Below are 14,400 nucleotides of genomic sequence, written 5' to 3'. Positions count from 1 at the left end.
ATTATTTTTGCAATTGGTCGACTAATCAGATCATGCATCCATTGAACGTCAAACGTACAGCTTATTGCACCAGCATGCATCTGCTCTTATATAACTATCATTAGCTTACAGCTTTAAGTGTTTAAGGTATGTGCTAACTAAAAATAAAGACAAGATGATAGTTTATTAAATTTTAATGAAATTTGCAGATTGTTTCTGTGAAGTTTAATAAACTCCTTGCTATCTAAAATATAACAGGACACCGGAGTATATTCTCGAGCATCTCACACTTCTGATAATCAGCTGTCTGCTTGACGTTTGTTCAGCTGTGTAAAAACTATAACTTTAATCTCAGACAAACTGATTTACTCAGGAACAAATAAAATACTGAAAAAAGCCAAACAATAACATTTTTAAGTTATCAACCTGAGTAGCGAAAGACGGCGGTGGGTTTAAAAATGATTTGCCGGGAGTCCGGTGTTCTCACGGGTTCTGGTGAGCCTTTCCCCCGCTAGCTATCGAGCTAGTGGGTAACAGACGTCTCTGAAAACGTCGGAGCGCTTTTGAAAATATGTGGTGTCTTGATAAACTGAGCAGATATTTGAGGTTTACACAGCTACATTCTCGCCTGAAAATATGTTAAATGTTTATTTTGTGACCCAGAAAGAATAATAAGAGTAATATTAAAACTAACTAGCTGCCGCCATTGTTGGAAACTGAGCTGGGCTGCGCTGTGAATTCTGGATAGGTTGGGCCATGAAGTATACACCCGACCCATCCTTCAAATCTGGGGAAATGAAGGACGCATTTGTCGGAGTCACAGGAGGATGCGGTTCCTGAATTTGGACACCGCTACGATACCAGACACTGCTTCTTCTTCTTCGGGGTTTAACGGCAGCTGGCATCCTTGTACATGCAGTGCTGCCATCTTCTGTTTCAGTCCGTTATTACACTCTTAAATCCTACTACTTATTCCTGTGTCTTTTGGGATCTTACAAAGCTTCAAACGATGCGTCGACTACCAAATAAGCTGCCCACGATTTTGATAGTCGACGTAATTGTGACTAGTCGACTAATCGTGGCAGCCCTAGACTAAAGCAACATCTGAGATCAAGCTGAATGTGACCTTGCATAATGTAAGTTATTACTGTTCAAATCCCAAGAACTTTTATGCAGCTTTTAACAGAAATTGACAAACTTCTTATGTTCTGCAAAATCACTTTTCTGGTGATTTCTTAATGCTAAAACTGTTCTACATTTAGAGACATTAATCTTTGGCCGCCAATGCCAACTTCTATTTCTTGCAGTACATATATCCATCAGGAGTCTAGACAATGATGTAAGCTTGATTTGTTTGTGGTAGGGCTGTTCGATATAACGATATATATCAGATGACGATATAAAAACGTCTATCGTTTCATATTACGCTATCATTTGTTTCGTGGTGTCGCAAAATAAACTGTTTACGGCAATATTTTTTTCATGGTTTTGATGGTCACTGTAGTTTTTATTAATTTCTTAAAGTTCTCTCTTTCTCTTATATTTAATATAACCACACTAGGGACGGACAAGCGCCTGTTTTTATGCGTTGTCGTTAGCAACAACGACGGTAACAGCATCGCGTGTCCGCTTGTTTATGTTCCACATAAACCTTTCACAATAAAGCTCAAGATCCTGTTGAGATTTTTCACATGAATCACGTGAAAGAGCAGATTATTTAAAAAAAAAAAAAAGCCGCCAGGTGCTAAAAAATAAACCTTAGACTCAAACGTTAGAACAGGCTTTTCCCCGCAGCACGGCGTGTAATAAATACTCACAAAGAAAACGGCGGCCGTTACAACTTATGTCTAAAAATGTATAGTTTCATGCATCTGTTAAAACATTCGACTCCAGCTACATGACGCGCAGCTGGAAACACTTCACACAAGTCGAGCTGCCCGAGATTCACAGAATTTACAGAGATTGGAGATTGTTACATTTTTGTGATTTATATCGTTATCGGACGATAGAATTCCTTTATCGGATATGAGATTTTGGTCATATCGCACAGCCCTAGTTGGTGGAGGCTTGCAGTCCCATGGCAGTAAATCGGTTAAAAAAATGTCTACCCTTAATATACTGTGTGCATGTGTCATTATTTATGACACATGTTTGATTGTGTGCTGCCCACTTAAAATTAAAAAATGAATTAAAGGGAAAAGACTCCCTTTCGAGGTTGCCGGGTTTAGGTCTTGATCAGTTAGACTTTGACACTTCAGATGTTCGGAGCCTGGCTTGACTGTGATGTGCGTATCGTGTATCATTACAGTCGACATGTTTGTTTTACCCATCCTCATCTGCCGGGTCGAAGCCAAAAGTTTAGCTGCTCACAGAGGCCACACGCAAAGCCAGCGTTTGTAGAGAGACCCACTTCTCTCTACTCATTTCACTTGATGATCATTTTAATGAAAATATTTGAAGTTTCAGCGACATGTCTGCCTGGGTGAATGCAGAATGTGTTGTTTACTTGTTTGCTGTGTGTGTGTGTTTGTAGGAATGAGCAGGCATCAGGCCTTTTAATCTAGGGTGTGAGATGCAGCGGGGGATCGTACATTATTGATTTATTGCGGCGTTTTGCACATGTTGCCCCTCCTGGCGTTGGTGTCCCTGAGGGCCAGGGGCTTGTAGAGAGGGGGCAGTGAGCCCTCGCTGGAGGCTATAAATATTTTACACAGCCATTTTCATTTATATAATGGGAATTATCAAGTCACTAAATCTAATTAGAGGGAGGGTGTGAAGATCAGCACTACTTCCACCTCCTCTCCCCACCCTACATTCAGTCACTGCTTCAGCTATATTTTCAAAATTTGTAGATAAAACATTAACATTTTAATTGTAAACTTTTATTCATTGTGATCTACAACTTAGTGATTTGGAGAAATAATCGTATGATGTGATTTTAACCATCCAAACGATTCAGTTGTATTTCAATGGAAGCTTGGTGTGGTGTAAAAACGGCAAGGTTCCATTCAGCAGTTTTATGTATGGACCTCTCTAATGTTGCTGGGACTGAATGGGAGGAAATCTCTGCAACCAGTTTCCAGAATCTGGAAAATCATTCGACAAAGCTGGATGCCATCATACTGATGGTCATCATTAGTGATGCACTGATATACAGTATCTGTATCGGCCAATACTGACGATGTTGACTGACACCAGTGGCAGGTAGTTTGTGTCACATTTATTGTGAGCTGGCAAAAAGTAAAAAATTCTCAAAATTGATGCATATAATGGTTTCAAATAACTTTCAGCTCATCCACAGACTGATGAGCTAACACTGTGGCGAGATGTATATCTATTTGCAATTCACAAGAATTACTACTACAATAGTAATACAATAATACTACTATAGTATTGATCAGAAATCCATCAAACTTACTTTACAGTAAATTCTCACTGCCTCTCCACTGATTAGTACTCAGATCTAACACTTTCGAAAACACATTCTCAATATTGATACATTTATTTATACATAAAATAATAAAGAACTTCATGATATAAGTGAAATACATTAGCTGGGGCCTTCCAATCCCCATTATGTTACCATTAGTAATATAGTTAACGCTCACTTTCACATGGTTTTGAACAATGTTAATTTGTCCCAGCTGTGACTGTTAGTGAGCCTCCTTCTCAGGGGTTAGTTTGTGCCGCACAGCCAACCAAATGAAGCTTACTGTAGGGCCAACCAATCAGGTTTTACAAAGAAACCAGTAAGAGGCGGGCAGTATAGCCTCAACATTTGACAGACTACATTTTAAGAAAATTTGCAGTTATATTTCTGACAGTGTAGGAAAAAAAAATACTGAATGCTTTTATTGGCACTCAGCTTTCAGGCAGCAGCATTTATAAGTAAATGAAGGATTACTTTTCCATCCTTGTTACTGATGGCATACTGCCTCATATAAAGTGTAAATCTAATGAAACAAGGTGCCTGCAGCTTTATTTTATTATAGTGATATAATGCTCTGTCAGTAGTATTGCAAATGACACGGCACAAGTCAAATATAAGCACAAACTGTTAACTGGAAGGTTTTAAGTAGAAGCACAAAATAGCTGCAGAACACTGTTATATACTGCCTAAATTCATACTGGTTATCACAGAAGGTATGATATGGGATGACCCTATAAAGGATATATGTGATGGAAAAAATTGTATGTTGTGGCTCCACCACAAATTTTGTTTGTATTGGTAACCAATGGTAACCAAAGTATAATAATAATTTGAGGGAGAAGGAAGAAAAATCCACCTTTTATTTTCTCGCTGTTTCCTGAGCTGGAGGAAAGTATTAGATTTGTGCTGCCCTTCACTTTTTATTCTTGCTTGGATGTATTGTTTTTTTTCTCTGCATAACTGCAGGCAAAGCGAGATCTTCCATGCTATCCTCTCCCACTTAAGACCGCATCAGCCCTCATTACTGTGTAATTTCCCAGCGCTGATGTATGGATTTTTACTGTGAATCCATAATACCTGACTTTGAGAGCGAAAATACAAACAGCCATTTGAACAAACCCGAAGCAAAACACACTAGTCATTAATGTGCTGAATAAAAAGAGGTGTGGAAGAACAATGGGTCTAGGAAAGCAAAACGATGAATGGAAAACGGGTGAGGCAGAGGTGAGGAGATGAAGCTTGACAGAGGGCAGGTGTTAGATGAGATAAATGGAAAGATCATGCATGATGATGAAGCGCTGAAGGTGGCAGCATAGCCCCCGGTTGCCTTTAAAGCCTCTGTTAACCAGCTTAGCTACCAACAGCTTGTAATTATGGCTGTCTGAGAGTGTTCCTCCCTCACACACACTAACAGTCAACAGGTGGGCTGTATTGCGTGGGCAGCCTGAGCCTGTACACACTAGCCTACTATTTAGCTGTCACTACTTGTTATGAATAACATGCAGGGACTGGAGGATGCTGGTAAACACTGGAGCTACAGGCACACGGGATCCATTTCTCCAGAGTCTCCTTAGATGGAATCTTATTACAAAAACTGATATAGTATATAGTGTTTCAGCTCATCTGCAGTGCAAATAAATATTTCTGCTCTCTGTAGCTCCACTCAACTTTATGGATCTTTCTCTTCATGGCTGTTTTCACACATGCCCTGCAGACCTTTACTTTTCTATATACCTGACAGAGATGCCCCTGAGAAGACAGATGCCCCGTGTATCCAGATTGGACAATAAACTGTCTTTAACCTTCTTTAAAAAGCCACATGAACCCCATAGTTTTCTGTTCTTGCTCAACTCCTAAAGCTAGGAGATATAAATTTTTTCGATAATATGATTTTTTTCAAGTGTTGTAACAGATTGCCGCTGTTACCTTACGCAGTTTTCTGTGTTCTTCTTTTTTTTTTTGTTTTTTTGTTTTGTTTGATGTTGTCTTTACTAAAGTATGTCCAAATAACAGGCACACAATTTTTATTTGGTACAAGCTAGTAGAGCTCAGTATTTGACTTTTCCTCCATGATGTTTGCATGTTAAAGCCTGGAGCCGTGTGACGACACACATGCTAGTGTGCTTTGAAGCAGACAGTACATAGTGAGGAAGTATTAACAGAAGTTAAAACAAACAAACAAACAAACAAAAAAGCAGAAATAACAAACATGGGAACAATTAGTTCGATTAGAGGATCTGAGTGTTGGTTTTGATTCAAGCCCTAGTGCAGGTAATTCTAAATTCGCAGCTGAATACCAAACAGACTATTTCTAGTAGTGTCATGTGGACTCTATACTGGTCTGTGCTACATTAGAGAATTTCCATGTTTGGTCAATGTCACAACCTGATTCTCCAGGCAAAGTCCAGTGTTCATTTGTGGTAATGGTGTCTGGTCCCATATTAATGGCTGTCAGTCAAGATATCATAAGAAGCTGTCCTCAGAGACATGCTGATCATGTGGATTGACGTCATAAGGTTAATATTGTTAACAGTCTACATCAACATAAACAAATCCATGAGGTGTCATGTTGCAGTCAGGCATGATTTTCTACAAACAGCTACTTTTGTTGTCGACCAAGTGAAAGCAAAGGGATCTTCCTGTGCCATCACTCAAAGCGGTGCTTGTGAAATTTACTCATGAATTTTGTAAAGTTTACATTAATAATGTATTTATTTATCATAGCTATTTAACTTTAAACATGTTTGTGTCGTAACAAGTTCAAGCTGTGTTTCAACATGTTGTCTGACTACAACAAGCTATGTGACTGTTAGCGCGCACACTTGTGTGTACTTAACGGGAGTCCTGTTTAGAATAGACTATAATGAGTTTATGACATAGACAGTAGAAAAACTGACACGCTGATTGCATAAATCTAATTTTGATGCCATGACCTGAGCGTTGTTGTTGCTGCGTGTATGTGGAACAAAAAGATGTTATGTGTTTCTCTAAGTTTTATCAGCTGGAGTGAGTCAACAGTAACAGAATAGACTGTGGTCAGTAAACTGCTGAGACCGCCTGCTTTATCTGTTAACAGCTATCAGCAAGAAGACATGGCATGGTTCTTCATCAGTTTGTCCCACTCTCTCTCTGTCACACACAGACACACACAAATACAAATGTTAAAACAGCTCTTGCTCACATGCGTACACACAAATCTACAGCTGGAGTCTCATGTACAATATAGTGAACACTTTATATAAAGAGTTGTTTCAGGTATTTTTTTTTTCTTTGCAACTAAAAATGGCAAAACATACATCGTAGCGATTTCTCTACAAGTCAGCCTGTTAGAATGTGGTGGTGTTGGGCTGTTTGTTGTTGTTTTGTTTTTTACTGTAACTTCATGTCTTTGGGCTACTGGTCAGACACAACTTAAAAAAAAAACATATTAGTCAGTGATAACTTGAAGTCGATATCTGCACAATGCATTTTCTGAACTAAAACATGTGGGAGAAATAACACAAACAATCATTTTAGCCTCGCTTGTTTAACGTCGGTTTAGCGTTTTCTTCTTTTACTGTTGCCTGTCTGTTGAACCGATGAGCTTTTCTTTCATCTCAAGAGAGGACGATCCTTTCTAGGCCACCCTGTCAAGTGTTAAAATCCCTCATTAGGACGCCCACATGGCTTTTTAGAAAATTACATTAAAATGTGCCACTGGGATGTTGCTGTGAGGTATTATCATGTGGAATACATGGTGTACAGTGTGTGCACGTCATATGCCCCATATGGCTGCACTCTCATACATACGCACAAATGTCAGTCTTGTTGTTAAATGCATGCACACACACACATATACACACCACCATATGGTAGTGTTCCCATGCTTTCCCCGCATCTACTGCACAAACACTGTTCCCTCTTCAGACTTCAAACACACTTCATTTTTCACAAGCACATTATCAATACATTAACATGAGTAATTATATTTAAAGTAACAGCTACACAGTAACAGTGTGAAAAGCTATTTGGGTCTGAATTCCTGTTTATCCAGTTTAATGACAGAAACTTGATCAAAAATGATTGTGGTGATCAATAATAGTTGAGTAAGGGTTTGGTGTTAAAACTGAGGCCCAGTCAGTGTAGCAAACATCCACAATCTTGTGCTGCGGTCAGCCCGACAAAAATGAGGTAGCTGGTTATGTGTTGCAGCTGTGTGCGTAGGAACAGCCCCCTAGGAGCTGTTGGGTAACGAGTCTCGTAAGATCAACCTTGGATGCAATGTCAGACCAAGAACATTAAATGATGCCCTCATTTTCAAAATTACTTGAATTGGGACCTTTTTTCTTTTTTAAATTTCTTTCTGCATGTGATAGGAAATTCATTGACATTAAGAGTCAGTAACCCACGCCAAGTCTTTGTGTGTACTGCTTTCAAACTGGCACTTTCACAGTTTCTGATCCATCAGCAGTGTGGTTGGGACATAGTTCTGGCATGTGGACAAGGCTTACGGGAGTGTTAGCTGCTGTGACTGTGCAACATGCTGATGCAAAGGATTCTCCTGGTTTTGGTGGGAGTGTTGCCATCGACAAGAAAAGTAATTCAGTTGTTCAGATGCCAGAAGTGCACAGAGGCTATTGGGTTATTTATCATGCTTGTAGCTGAGACATTGTAGAGTCAGAAATGGAGTGTGTAAATAGTGAGTAATTAAATAAAAAAATAAAATAAAATAAATCCATACAGTGAAGCAGCTGCTCATTCTGTCCTACCTCCGTATGTTATGAGTATAGTCCGTACTGTCTTAGAGGAGTCGCCTAAAAAGTGTGGACTGCGGCTGGTGGTATATAGTTTAGCACAGTGTGGGGTTTTTTGTTTTTTACAAGAGAGGACCTCACTTTGGTGTGGAACTTATTGGGAATTTATTAGTATCTTTGCAGACAAAAAGATGCAACACATTACAGGACGAGAGGGAAAATATAGAGTATAATATACACACTTTAGTGTGTGTGTGTGTGTGTGTGTGTGTGTACCCACTGTCTGTCGTATATTTTTCAGGTCAGTAGAGCTGTCTGTGATTTCTTATGATTGATGCGTAGGCATCATCTCTTTGTCTTTGTGTGTCTCTAAATATTACACACACACACACACACACACACACACACACACACACACACACACACACACACACACACACACACACACACACACACACCTTACTAGTTCCTTATGCAGCAATTTTGTACTTGAAGTGCATTTTATTGCTTTCGTTTGTATGCATTTATACTTCAGAGCTGATGCAGGATTGACAGAACTATGACAATAAGAAAAACTCCATATGTCCACACTGGCAGATTACAGTAGTTATTGGATAGCATAGTGAGCAAGCTAGATACAGTTACATTCTATTACATGTAGTTTCACAGGGGTTACTGCAAAGCAGACAGTTGTTAAGGTGGCTGCAGTGTTTGCATTTCTGGGAAGGTATAAGTTAAGCGATTGCATAGATTTCTTATAGTAGTATAAAACGGCATAAGACTGGTAGTTTTTACTGTATCATTGTTATTTCTCATCTCCTCTGTGCCTCTCTCACTCCCCTCTCACTTTCTGCCAGGGTTACTTGAGGACAGTGCCAGTTGGTGGTTGGTTTCACTGCAGAGAGGGTTTCATACTGCGGCACAGGGCATTATAATGTATTGCACCTCGAGTGGGAAGAGAGGAATAGATGCACACCAAGAGAAATGTGCGATTGCATATTTATGTACTGCATATGAATATGAGTTCATTACTATTAAAAGTGTCTGGAAAGGATTACTGTAGGGCAGTGGTGTGGTTTTGAAGGCTGATCTGATCTCTGGATTTCTTAGTCTTTTAAAACATGTTACTGTGTTAAAATTTAAAATGAGGTGAAATTTCCTGAATTCACGCAGAGACGGCGTGTTTTCCTGAGATATCTGTCTGGGCTTTTCTTATGAATAGCACTACATCATAACTCATTGAGGAAGTGACGCATTCTCCAAATTATTATGGTTGTTTCTTGTGCAAACTTCCACTCTTCTATGCGGAAGCACAGATGTCCAGTGAACCCCAAAGATCCAGGAGAAATGGTTCTTATTTTAGTTTGAGTTAGGGCTGCTCAATTAATCGAATTTTAATCACGATTACGATCTGGGCTTTCAACGATCATTAAAAATGACTGAGCCGATTATTAGCCCCTCCCTCATTTATCCGCGACACCTTAAAGGCCGGTCCGTGAAAATATTGTCGGGCATAAACCGGTCCGTGGCGCAAAAAAGGTTGGAGACCGCTGATTAAGAGGACCCGAGGGAAGCTCGGAAAGCTAAGCAGAAGTTATTTGGAGAGTGACTGCCGTTGGTTGAAAAGAGAGTTTAAAAAAAAAAAAACTTCAGCGGTGTTGCACACTATGTTATATTATTTTTTAAAGTCATTGTTAACCCTTTAAATCCGGTCAGAGCAGCACGCTCCGTTTTGCGTAACTATTGTTAAATCCCTGTAGAACCTGAACCGTGTAAGCTAGCGCAATAATTTGTTTTGCATATGAAACCAGAGGAGTTGTACTTACATCTGATGCCATCAGCTTGTCCTCGGTCACGGTTTCGTTCCACATATAGCTTTGCAAAAATTGCATAAAAAGCGCTTGCAGGAACAAAAGCATAATATTCCAGAAACACGCTTTGCCGTTCCGATCAGCTGTTCGTAACACTTCCCACAGTGAAATGATGCACATGCTGTTTTCTTTGCAAATTTGCATCATAGGATTGTTTGTTTTTTTTTTCCTGCAGTATATAAAAATTGCTGTATCTCCAAAATAAAACTATGAAGACACTCAAAATAAATTTCCTGTTGTTGTAAACTATTTTTTGCAACTTTATTGTATTTAAAGTTTTGAGGGATAAGCCTCTTAAATTTCTCCAAGTAGAAATATATGTAAACAAAACAAAAGCGATTTTCAATTTTTTTTTGTAGTTTATTGCACTTTTTTGCAATTTATGTAATTACTATGGACTTAATGCATACATATTATTAAAATATGGGCTATAACAGTTGTATTGATGTATAGCAACTTGAAATGCTCCCACAAATGGCACTACAGCATGTAAAAAAAATAATATAAGCTCTGGTGGACTTGGTTCTATAGTAGGTCTTAAAGGGTTAAATAAATATCGTCAAATAATCGTGATCTCAATTTCAGTGAAAATAATCGTGATTATCATTTTTGCCATAATCGAGCAGCCCTAGTTTGAGTCATTGTAGTTTTCACTGAGTACCCCCCTTTTTTTTTTTTTATTTACATTACAGTTAAATCGGAAACCTAGTGACAGGTCTTGGTAAAAGTGGAGTGAAAACTTCCTCTATTCAGTTTACGGGAAGAAGGATAAGCAGCGTAAACAGACTGCACCTAATATGGAGTGAGTGTGTGTGTGTGTGTGTGTGTGTGTGTGTGTGTGTGTGTGTGTGTGTGTGTGTGTGTGTGTGTGTGTGTGTGTGTGTGTGTGTGTGTGTGTGTGTGTGTGTGTGTGTGTGGTCACTATGTGTTGGGAATATTTATAGAAGTCTGACAGGGACTCGCACACAGCTGCACAGGCAGTCCCACCGGCAGACTGTGGAGCCTCAGATCAGTCCAGTTTACTTTTTTCCAAGCTGCTTATATTTGCTTTCTTTCAATACAGTCTTTAGATTTTCACACGTTGTTAGGAACTTTCACATCCTGTTTTTAGCAGTTCTGCTTCCTCCACACATTTATTTATATATATATTTAGTTATTTTTTTTAATATACACTTAGGGTTCCCTTTTTTCCTAAATGTAATATATTAATTCCTATTACATTTCATTTAACCTGTTAAATGTGTTGCAGCTTCCTGTACACGCTTCCTTCTCCTTCCCAGTTACAGTGGGGCAAAAAAGTATTTAGTCAGCCACCGATTGTGCAAGTTCCCCCACCTAAAATGATGACAGAGGTCAGTAATTTGCACCAGAGGTACACTTCAACTGTGAGAGACAGAATGTGAAAAAAAAAAAAAATCCATGAATCCACATGGTAGGATTTGTAGAGAATTTATTTGTAAATCAGGGTGGAAAATAAGTATTTGGTCAATAACAAAAATACAACTCAATACTTTGTAACATAACCTTTGTTGGCAATAACAGAGGTCAAACGTTTACTATAGGTCTTTACCAGGTTTGCACACACAGTAGCTGGTATTTTGGCCCATTCCTCCATGCAGATCTTCTCGAGAGCAGTGATGTTTTGGGGCTGTCGCCGAGGAACACGGACTTTCAACTCCCGCCACAGATTTTCTATGGGGTTGAGGTCTGGAGACTGGCTAGGCCACTCCAGGACTTTCAAATGCTTCTTACGGAGCCACTCCTTTGTTGCCCGGGCGGTGTGTTTTGGATCATTGTCATGTTGGAAGACCCAGCCTCGTTTCATCTTCAAAGTTCTCACTGATGGAAGGAGGTTTTGGCTCAAAATCTCACGATACATGGCCCCATTCATTCTGTCCTTAACACGGATCAGTCGTCCTGTCCCCTTGGCAGAAAAACAGCCCCATAGCATGATGTTTCCACCCCCATGCTTCACAGTAGGTATGGTGTTCTTGGGATGCAACTCAGTATTCTTCTTCCTCCAAACACGACGAGTTGAGTTTATACCAAAAAGTTCTACTTTGGTTTCATCTGACCACATGACATTCTCCCAATCCTCTGCTGTATCATCCATGTGCTCTCTGGCAAACTTCAGACGGGCCTGGACATGCACTGGCTTCAGCAGCGGAACACGTCTGGCACTGCGGGATTTGATTCCCTGCCGTTGTAGTGTGTTACTGATGGTGACCTTTGTTACTTTGGTCCCAGCTCTCTGCAGGTCATTCACCAGGTCCCCCCGTGTGGTTCTGGGATCTTTGCTCACCGTTCTCATGATCATTTTGACCCCACGGGATGAGATCTTGCGTGGAGCCCCAGATCGAGGGAGATTATCAGTGGTCTTGTATATCTTCCATTTTCTGATGATTGCTCCCACAGTTGATTTTTTCACACCAAGCTGCTTGCCTATTGTAGATTTACTCTTCCCAGTCTGGTGCAGGTCTACAATACTTTTCCTGGTCTGTGAGAGCCAGAGATTTTCCTTGTTTGAGGTGAACAAATACTTATTTTCCACCCTAATTGACGAATAAATTCTTTACAAATCCTACCATGTGGATTCATGGATTTTTTTTTTCACATTCTGTCTCTCACAGTTGAAGTGTACCTCTGGTGCAAATTACTGACCTCTGTCATCATTTTAAGTGGGGGAACTTGCACAATCGGTGGCTGACTAAATACTTTTTTGCCCCACTGTATATAGCACTTGTGTTGGTTATTTAAAATCACAGATTCTGTAGAGTGACCTCTCGACAGTTTCTAGATCTCCTTTGCCACCTCTTATTTCAACTCAGTGATCTCAAATTAGAATTTACTGAAGGGGTTTTCCAACACTCTGCATTGCTGTCAGTGTCACAATGGTTACAAGGTGTGGATCATCTTTGACCAAATACAGTGGCCATCACTGCCTTTATGCTGCATCATGGTCGTCTGTGGGAAACATTCAAACCACATAAATCAGGTTTTACATTTTCTACAGTATAAGTCTTCAGCTGACACTCGCAGAGCATGCTGGCAAGCTTCACAGCTATAGAAACCCAAATGAAGCTTCTGGTGCACGTTTTTTCTGCTGATGTTAATGCCAGAAGAGTTTTGGACCATTGCAGTTGTTAAGTGTGCTTTTCTGCAATACACACTTCAGCATTTGGCAATGTCACTATGCAACTTCACGTGGTCTACCGCGTCATATCTGAGTTATTGTGGTTCCTAAACACTTCCACTTTGCAATAACAGCACTTACAGTGGAATATCTGAAAGGGAGGAAATTTCACAAACTGACTTGTTGCAATGCTAGCGTCCTATTACAGTACCACACTCGAGCTCTGTGAGCTTCTGAAAATGACCCAATCTTTCAAAAATGTTCGTAAAGGCTGACTGCATGGCTAGTTGCTCGAAAACTATATCCCTGAGGGTAACATCCCACTGAGTATGTCTGTCTTTTATATATCGTCCGTGTTCAACAAGTAGAATTAAGTAAACCATTTACTGATCCATTACTTGTGTTTCACAGATCAATGTGCGCGTCACCACCATGGACGCTGAGCTGGAGTTTGCCATCCAGCCCAACACAACAGGCAAACAGCTCTTCGATCAGGTAAGAGTCGCATACTGTAAACACAAAGATGTAAGTGTCTTATTTTTAATTTATTCCGTTTTGATCTCAGATTGTGAGGACCAAATCTTCTTCTGCAGCTAGAAGGGTTCAAAATGACTTCTACTGTTAGAATAGACACTACAGGTATTTTAGACTATGTGACCTACTGAAAGACTCATGGATTACTAATGAAATGCAACACTGAAACTAAGTGCTGGTGCGTGTACCAGGGCGTGCTTGGCTGGGTTCGGGTTGGTACTGGTTCTGTACAAAGAAAACATATAAAGCACTCTTTGTTCAAAAGAGGAGCTTTCAGGAGTCAGCAGATGGGTGGAAGTATTGTGTGGATGGTGTGCATAACTGTGTACGTGTGTACGCTGTCTGGGAAGTAAAAGGGCAGCTTTCAGTGTCGTTTCATGTCAGACTACAAAGGGTTGTTGGGGTTGTGGTGGAATACTGTGAAGACAAAATGCGAGAGAGACACATTTGTTTTCTGCTTTTGTTGTCGCTTTTGTTTTCATGTTCTGTACAGCATGAGGGGAGTAAGGCTGTGTGTTTGTAATAGATCTGTTTTAACAGCAGAAATCAGGACTTGTTGCAGTCTAAAGCTGCAGATCATATCTGTAGTATTTGTGCAATATACACACCCAGTGAAACTGTGGTTTTGTTTTTGTATTTGTGTGTTCTGCTTCCTGCTGTGGATAGCTGAGCAACCACGTTCTGTTTCAGAGCTGTCTATGAACGTGCCTTTGACCTTTG

The 14,400-nt window shown here is 40.0% G+C and overlaps 1 protein-coding gene across 4 annotated transcripts in view; it reads left to right on the top strand.

The window, feature by feature from the left end:
- Positions 1-14,400, top strand: part of LOC101469272 (radixin) — a 48,242-nt gene that overhangs the window by 18,185 nt on the left and 15,657 nt on the right. For all 4 annotated transcript variants that reach the window (XM_012925242.5, XM_012925243.5, XM_004573027.5 and 1 more), the window contains exon 3: positions 13,558-13,641. In XM_012925242.5, coding sequence (XP_012780696.1) covers positions 13,558-13,641 — 84 coding nt within the window. The remainder of the gene's footprint in view (positions 1-13,557; positions 13,642-14,400) is intronic.

Source organism: Maylandia zebra, linkage group LG16 (genome assembly GCF_041146795.1).
Source record: "Maylandia zebra isolate NMK-2024a linkage group LG16, Mzebra_GT3a, whole genome shotgun sequence".
In the NCBI taxonomy this organism is placed as follows: Eukaryota; Metazoa; Chordata; class Actinopteri; order Cichliformes; family Cichlidae; genus Maylandia; species Maylandia zebra.
This window is presented reverse-complemented; position numbering and strand designations above follow the sequence as displayed.